This window comes from Dendroctonus ponderosae, unplaced genomic scaffold, assembly GCF_020466585.1.
Source record: "Dendroctonus ponderosae isolate FM_Combo_2020 unplaced genomic scaffold, Dpon_F_20191213v2 Dpon_F_20191213_5, whole genome shotgun sequence".
In the NCBI taxonomy this organism is placed as follows: domain Eukaryota; kingdom Metazoa; phylum Arthropoda; class Insecta; order Coleoptera; family Curculionidae; genus Dendroctonus; species Dendroctonus ponderosae.
The window spans coordinates 3,647,467-3,656,195 of NW_026018715.1; the positions used below are offsets into that span (position 1 = coordinate 3,647,467).

At 33.8% G+C, this 8,729-nt stretch overlaps 2 protein-coding genes across 2 annotated transcripts in view; one reads left to right on the top strand and one right to left on the bottom strand.

Moving 5' to 3' along the window:
• Positions 1-469: 469 nt before the first annotated feature.
• Positions 470-8,729, bottom strand: part of LOC109533694 (bifunctional purine biosynthesis protein ATIC) — a 10,504-nt gene continuing 2,244 nt past the window's right edge. Inside the window, exons 2-11 of the mRNA XM_019899073.2 lie at positions 7,993-8,209; positions 7,796-7,938; positions 7,600-7,732; positions 7,351-7,458; positions 7,060-7,288; positions 3,296-3,544; positions 2,801-3,069; positions 1,834-1,964; positions 1,504-1,664; positions 470-700 (exon numbers count right to left, since the gene is read on the bottom strand). Coding sequence (XP_019754632.1) covers positions 581-700; positions 1,504-1,664; positions 1,834-1,964; positions 2,801-3,069; positions 3,296-3,544; positions 7,060-7,288; positions 7,351-7,458; positions 7,600-7,732; positions 7,796-7,938; positions 7,993-8,209 — 1,760 coding nt within the window. The 3' untranslated portion in view covers positions 470-580. The remainder of the gene's footprint in view (positions 701-1,503; positions 1,665-1,833; positions 1,965-2,800; positions 3,070-3,295; positions 3,545-7,059; positions 7,289-7,350; positions 7,459-7,599; positions 7,733-7,795; positions 7,939-7,992; positions 8,210-8,729) is intronic.
• LOC109533692 (rab5 GDP/GTP exchange factor) overlaps positions 8,209-8,729 on the top strand; it is a 28,439-nt gene continuing 27,918 nt past the window's right edge. Inside the window, exon 1 of the mRNA XM_019899072.2 lies at positions 8,209-8,297. The gene's annotated coding sequence lies outside the window, so the exon portion shown is untranslated. The remainder of the gene's footprint in view (positions 8,298-8,729) is intronic.

The following is an 8,729-nucleotide window of genomic DNA, read 5'->3' on the forward strand; positions in this document are numbered from 1 at the left end:
AAATTAATAATATCGCAGCCAAAGCGGATGACGCGGGTCACCAGAATAGTGATAGTGCGTATGCTCATTCTATGGGAGAATCGTCGGCGATTCCATCTAACGAAGAATACCTTTGCATCAAAAACCCGTCGCCTTCACATCGACGGCGGCAAGCTCGGCTAGCCGCCAAAACAATATCCGGCAAAGTGCCGAACATCGACTATGCACACCTGCGTAAGAGTTTATCGTTTGATCCACCACGCGGCACGCCATTTCAATGAAAGCCCCAAGTTTGGACGTTTTTTCCACTTTCTTGCGTACATTTTCAAATACATCGATTTACTTATCCGTACTGTGCGGAATAATAATGAGTGTCCAAAGAGTGGCGTAATATGCCATAATAGCCTCCATTTCTATACCAATCGGAATAAATAAATCATAAAAATAAAAATTCAAATAAAAGTAATTATTCAAAATAAATACACAAAAAAACTGATGTATTTTTAAGTATTCGAAAACAAAACTAAAAAATATGTAGGCAGCTATAACTTCGTAAGTAGATCATTATATCATCATCATTATCATTATATCATTACAACAGTTAATGATGGAATAATCTCAGATTTGTTAAAGCCAATACAATATTGTGGTCATTGCAGGCTTTGATCACTTCTTCATCATTTTTAGACCCTGCTGGACTACCAACAAATGTTACACCACTCTGAAACAAAAAAATGGTATACATAAATGAATCATGTAAGAAATAGGTATTTACTAATGGTAATAAAAGTAATTTTCTTATTCAAGTGACAGTTGCTTTTGTGGGCCAAATTAAATTTATGATTACAAATCCAATGTTGAATCACTATTAAATTTTGCAATAAATAATTTAACATACGCAAAAACAGATACACCAAATGTACTCAGTTCTAAATGGGCCATTTTAAATTAATTTAGTCTTAGATCCATGGTGTCCTAGATTTAGTCATAATTAATAATGTATAATTATATTAAACTGTTTTCTTAAAGAAAAGTCGTCTGTGGTAATAAATTTAAGGTCTAGATGGATTCAAAGTATTGCATTCATTGTTGAATAAGATGTGAAAACGCTATTTCTAATGCCGCGTCCTGACCTAACGAGCCGAGCCCGACCCGATCCTGATCCGCGGCATCTACTTTGATATTTCTCCGAAACACCGACAGAAAATCGATCGGACGAAACAACAACAAAATTTTGCCTCAACTCAGGTTGGGCTCGTCAGGTCTGCACGCACCATAACATTGTCAGAACGGAAAACGGTTTTTTTCTTCTACATTCAGTTGAAACAAAAAAGCTCTTTTGGATTTTCTTTGTCAAATGTACAGTTTTTGATAACAAAATTGACAAGAGATCTTCAATAATTAAAGATAATTGTAGTGCAACGTAGGTATAAATAGTTTAAACATAGTTATATTACTGCGGGAGAATTGTCGCATTGTTTATTGTAATAGCAATAGTTGCTGTTATTTTTGTTAACAACTTACCAATCTTGCTCTGTCAATGTTGTCCCTGAATGGAAAGAATGCATCAGAAGCCAATGCCACTCCGGACATTTCGTGCAACCAAGCTTCTTTATCTTTTTCTGTTAAAGGTGTAGGCATTTCATCAAACATTGAACTGAATACTTTTTCATCCATGTCTTTTCCTAACAAAATGTAGAATATTATCAGATATATATATATATATAATATTGTCAGACTTATTCAACTTAATCAAAATAAAATTTAATGTAAATTTGCAAAATTTTAATAAATTGTCAATAAGCAATCACTTACTGGGTGAATTTATTACTCGTTCCGTTGAGTTTTACTTACCAATTGTGCCATTAACATAATTGTCAATAGCATTTGAGATTTCTGCCCTTTTCACGCCCTTCTTAAATTTCATGCTCAAAACTTTTGGATGGCGCCTCAACCACCAATTATCTGCTTTCTCTCCAGCTAATCTATTAAGGGATTTAATAGAAATGAGAATGTTAAAATGTCAGACTAGCAAATCGTATGAATGCGTGAAATGACCATTTGAACCGATATTTATTTATGCCATAGTTATATGTAGGTCAATGTACGTGTATAATGTTGATAAGTGATGGTAGAAACTCTAGACGATAAGTTATTTACGCAAATTATTGCAAACTATAATAGACATGTTTTGAATGAATAAATGGTGATCCAAAAGACTTTAAGATCAAACCTTCTAGTAAACGAGGGTACTAAGGGCAATTTGGGGATCAGTTTGTCTACGATTTTGTTACGACCAAACGAAAATTTGATCTAAGAAATTCCACTTAAAATAAATAGTCAATATTTTCAAAATTTGAATTAAAATAACTGTTCGTGTGAGGATTCTAAGAGGTGGTTTAATAAGATTTTCAATTTTCTCGAAAATTATGCGTCGTACGGAAAATACTCAAGAGTGCTTTTTTGCTTCAAATTGGACAAAGAATGACAAGGTGAATTTAGGTCTGTGATAAATCAGCAAAACACCATTTTTTTTTTCAAAAATGTTCAATGTCAAGTAGGTATGTGCGTCACTGTTGGATCAAAAAAATGATCTCAATAGCAACATCTGCAAAATTTCGTCAAAATATTTCAAGTGGTTGTTTTATTTTCCAAATATTTCAAAGGTTTCGGATGTACAAATAATTTTTTATATTTATCAATAAAATATTAACACGACCCTCGTTTATTACAACTTTTTATCCTCAAATAATGCCAGCAATCACCGTGTATGATAGTGCTTTCCACGAATACACTTACTTTTATGCAAATTTCCTCATACCTTGTGCAATGAATTCTTGACTGTTGCCCAGCACCGATTCCAATAGTTTGACCATCTCTGGCATAGCATACTGAATTACTCTGAGTGTATTTTAGTGCAATTGTGGCAACGATCAGATCTCTAACAGCATTTTCTGGTAAATTCTTGTTTTGAGTCACAACTTTGTTAAAAAGAGAAGAATCAATAACGGCATCGTTCCGTTTCTGTTCCAAACTCAAACCAAAGAGTATTCGACGTTCTATTGCATCAGGTTCATAAGTTGAATCAATCTGAGAATATTAATAATACTTACATTGAACTTTGATTGGTAATAAGCCTTCTGATGGTTTTCCCTTCTATTTCATTATGTGAATACGAAAATGTGTAAAATGATCAGTTAAAATGTTACAAATTAATCAAATTGAGGTTCCTATTAAAAATAGATCCAGAAAAAAGAATCCCATATAAGGTCCATCAAATAGATACTCAGTTTGAAAATAATAAAATACTACTCGCCTCCAACACACAATATGCTCCATTTTTCTTCTTTGTCAATAAAGCTAAAGCCTCTGATGTATACCCAGGAGCAATTATACCGTCCGACACTTCTCTGGAGATTATTTTAGCTGTAACTTCATCGCAAACATCAGAGAGAGCAATGAAGTCGCCAAAAGAGGACATGCGATCTGAACCTCGAGCTCTCGCATAGGCAGAAGCTATTGGCGTCAATTTTTCCAATAGGTCATCAACCATGCATAACTTTGCCTACATTTAAAATAAAATTAATAATTTTATTATACTGCAATATGTAAATTGGTACCATATGAACATTAATTTTGAGAAAAAAGTAATTCATTATTAAAAGTTTTGAGGGGTCTAAAACCCGGCAAACATGCATAACAGCATTAAATTTAAGTTTTTCAAGCGTGTACAAGTTTTGTCAAAACATATGAGTTTTGCTCAGGAGTAAAGTACTTTTATTTTTGACAATATCGAGAATTGCTATTAAAAAAGTTGACCAGATCTAAAAACCACATTTAAATAAGCAATTACATCTATGTATTTGAAAAAATATAGAATTTGTTTTCATAAAATTTTCTAGACGATTAATTAATTATCACTTTCTCTGTAGCTCTTACAACCCATGATGGGTCCTTTGACATGGCGGGCCCATCTGAGTCTTTCCGCTTTAATTATTTTYCCAATGTTCGCTAAATCATATAGTCGTTCTATTTCCCTGTTTTTCCTATTACRATATTGTTGTGTTGYTTCATGTCTTGTAGGTCCGTATATATTCCGTACAATTTTCCTCTCTGCAATCCTCAGTCTGTTTTGTCATTATTCAGGTCTCATAGGCGCACGWCATAATGTAATGGTATATTCTTATTTTAGTCGTCCGAGATACATTTACATACATGTTATTGTCTGACGTGATAGTGGCACCCATATATTTAAATTCATGATCTCTTTCGAAAGTGTATTGGTCCATCATCACATTGTGATATTGTGATAATTCGATCCCTGTGCTCCGTTCTTGATGTGGTCATGTACTTGGTTTTACTCTAATTGATTTTTAGGCCTACACTGTCCGCTGTACTCTATTTTTAGAAATTCTTCTTTAACATTCACAGTTGTGTTTCCAATTATGTCTATGTCATYCGCAAAGGCCAACAAGAGACCCGATTTCTGAAAAGAAGATTATCCTTTTTCGCCTCCCTCATTACCTTCTATAAGACTATATTTAAAATGAGCGGGGATATGGTGTTTTCATCTTTTACGCCATTATTTATAGKAAAAAATGTTGAGAGCTTTCTTCCGATCCGTACTACACTTGCGCAGTCTTCCACACTGATYTTTGTTAARCTGAMAAGTTTATTCGGGATCCCCAGTTCTACCATGACATTCCATAGCTCCACTCTCAAGACGTCGTACGCTTGTTTCAAGTCGATAAAGAGTGGATGTAGGACTTTATCGGATTCCCAGTACTTCTCTATTAGAGTTCGTTACCTCCTCAAGAGTTGGCTCTTCGATCAGTGGACCTACTGTATAGTAGGTGACCGCATCTCCCTTTGCAACTTTGTTAAAACTGGAACGACTTGATCATTTAAAGCAACTTTAAAAATCTTCAGAGTGATGAGCGATGGACGGTGATTTTTACAAATAATTTTTTGTAAACTTTTGCTCTCTGCTCGTTTTTTCACTATAATCCTAATTATTTTCGGTAAAATATTGAATAAAAYTATTTGGTTTTTGTGCCAAATTCGAAGCTGAAATTGTGTTTTTTTTGGAAATTTTGTRATTTTTGGCTGAAAAGAAGAAAACCATCAGAAAATAATGTTTTTTTGCGKTTTTGGAGAAAACCATAATAGCTTTCGGGGAAAACTGAAAGGAATTTATTTTCGTTTTAGTCCCGAATTCGTAAGTATTTTTAAGGGAAACTACAAAATAGAGCGTTTTTGAGTAGAAAGTAAAGCAACAAAAAAATYCAGTCAACACTAAAAAAACATTTTTTTAACAAATTCTACAGTCTTCAGAGGTATGAAGGTGACGAGATTTCCAAATAATCTGTTTAAAACTTTCGCTAATTCTGTTCATTTTTTGATTGAAAATTATTTGATTTTTGTTCCAAATTCGAAGCTGGAAAGGGATTTTACAACTTTTTACAAAGCGACGAACGATTCTAAATTAATTTCATATTTTTTTGCGGAAAATACTTTAGAACATTGACCATTTAGAAGAAAGAGTAACTTGGCTAAAACTGGAAAATTCTGAAGAAATGTAAAAAGTATTATTAATAAATGACTCTTAAAATAAATCTAAGAACAAGTAAAAAAAGTTATCAACATTTTCCCAGAAACGGAACTGAGTTACTGCGCCGGTGCGTTGGGTTGGCGCACCAAGCCATTTGCCTTTTTGCCAGGCCTATTCCACTAGACTTAAACTTCTTTATTTTTATTATTTTTGGATCAGTTACACAATTAATATATTTATTAGAAAAATAAAATTTTCGTAATTAAAATTAAATACTGCTTTTCTAAGCGTTTTATCGGTTTCTAAAATAATCAAATCAATTTCAATTTGTTCGTCATCAGCTAATTACAGAATATTGCGGTACTTTCTTTATCAATTCGCAATTTGACGATCGCTGTAAAACACCTCTTGCTATCTACAATTCACAGAGTGCACATAACTAAAACTTTAATTAAATTTGCATTGTTATAGTAGACACGTTTCAAAAAAGAAAAACGTTTTCATTGCAAATTGGTGTTGTAATTGCATATTTAAACGACCTTTTTAGTTCTGATCAACAAGACAAATCTTTCACCAGAGCAACGAAACTCCGTCTAATTGATGCTCACATCTTCCCCATTGCAAAGTACGCAGCGGAAACATGGACTTTAAACAAAGCCGATAAAAATCGAATCGGGGATTTCGAAATGTGGGTCTATCGACGACCCTTACGAGTATCATGGACAGAACACCGAACCAACGTATCCATACTGCAAGAAATTGGTCCACGTACAAGCCTGCTAACCAGAATAAACCGCACGTATTTGCAGTACCTCCACTTCCTTTGGAGGATAATGGAAAGAGGAAACAATGCACAGTTATTTAACCTCTTAAAATTCATAATTTTTCATATGGTTTCCACTTACGCAAACATACTGTACATAATCAGTTCGCTCCTGACATCAACCCCGAGTGATTATTTAAAATTTGAAAGTTTAGCAAATTTTTGTCATAAAAATTTATTTCTTAATCCAAAATCAAGAGTTAAAAAAGAATGTCTGATGTAGCATAAAATATGACTCTCGGCTTAATCAATTAGATGCAGAAAATAAAATGTTTTGTTATATTGCCAAATGCGTGTTTTCAACAACTCAATTTCGTTATAAAATCTGGGACAATAATTATTTAGTAACGCAACTTGAATGTATGTAACAATAATTGAGTGGCGTAAACACTGTCTATAACAAAAACAGCAACTTGCTGATATAAATAGTTATTTTCAAGCCAAGTATCGATAATAAATTGGCTAATAAAATTCATTTTCATAACCCCTGCAAAGATAAAGTTGTTTTCGGTATTGTTTGCTGTGAACTATACATTGCAAAATAAAAACTATATTGTATGCAGCAATATATGCTGATTAGACGTATTATTGCCGGTAAACACTTTACATTCCTTAGATAATTAACCAATACTGAAAAAAAAATTCAATCCTGCATACCCAACCAACACTTACAACTTGAGACAGGCATAAAATATTTATTTCTTACTTCATCAGCACTAAGTTTTGTCCCAACTGCGGCTCCGGCAGGAGAGACATGTTTAAAACTCGTTGCTGCCGGAATACCTAGAGCTTTTTTAAGTTCCCGCACTAACTGCCAGCCATTCAAAGCATCGCATAAGTTAATAAACCCTGGCGATCCATTTACTACAGTCAATGGCAATTTTGGTAAAGTGGTGAAAATTTGCGCAGGTTTTTGATGTGGATTCATACCATATCTACAATTTTATTAGTTGTTTTATTCGATGTCATATTTAAAGTTCTGCATCCCGTAAATTACCTTAAAGTTAGCTGACCCACATTACTGGAATACTGTTTTCGGAAATAATCGGTTATGGCCGAGTCATACTCAGAAGTATGGGTGAATGCTTTCAAAGCTAGGCCCTGCCTGAAATAAGAGTAGCTACATTTAAGAAATAGCAATAAAAATACCCGGGATTCGCTTATCAAAACGAATAAAACAATCATAACACAGGAGAACATCAAATTATCATATACAAATAGTTAATTACACCTTAAACGTATTTACCTAGTTTGTAGCGTTGTATCTTTATCTTTACTGGCGTTGATTTCACTAATTACTTTATCATAATCAGTTGGATCGCAAACCACTGTAACTCTGTCGTGATTTTTTGCTGCTGCTCTAAGCAGAGCGACGCCACCTGATATAAGTGAGCACAAATATTAAAATATCTACAGTTTTCCAAGCTAAAAAACCAACCTACCAATATCAATGTTCTCTATTGCATCAGCCGCTGTAACATCTGGTTTTGACACAGTTTCCACAAATGGGTACAAATTGCATACAACTAATCTAATCATTTCAATATTCTGCTTTTTTAAATCTTCTTGATCTGAAGGGATCAGCCTTAAAAATTGCCGCCAATATTTTTATTATTCTATAAGAGGCCTTGATTTGTACCTGGATAAAATAGCACCATGTACTGCTGGATGTAGAGTCTTGACTCTACCTCCCAGTATTTCTGGAAACTGGCTAATATCGGATACATCACGCACTTGAAGCCCGGCATCGCGCAGAGTCTTTGCAGTACCACCACTTGCAATGAGATTGAAGCCCAGTTTTTGCAGTTGCTGGCCTAGCTCCAATATGCCTCGTTTGTTGGAAACGGAGATAAGTGCTGAGACATAAAACCGTATATTATAAAAATAAGCAAGTAACAACGCTGCCTACATTGAAACCCACGCGAGAAAAACACCTTAAGAAAGGTAAATATTTTAAAAGAAGAATCCATTTATTTATCCAACTTCTGAATCATATCTATTCAAGTCTAATGGAAAAGCTTTGCTATTAGATTTAATAAACTTAAACCAAATACAATTAACAGTGACGGTAAATGAATATTGGGAGCAGTTCCCTTATCGCTACAGAAATTGAAAATAGGACCACATTAAAAATAAAGAGACAAACATATTTATTAACTTTATTTTGATTTATTTTCCTGGCTGCGTGTAGAGACTGCTGTGAGTTTTAGAAATTATTTTTATTTTCATGTGTGTTTGTGTTGGTTCTTGTTCATTTATTTGATAAAAAATTGATTGTATATACAGGGTGGCCATTTTCTGAATATTTGTATGGGTAACTTCTACATTTTTAAAGATAGAGAATCCGTTAAATGGGCAAAATTGGGCAGAATTCGA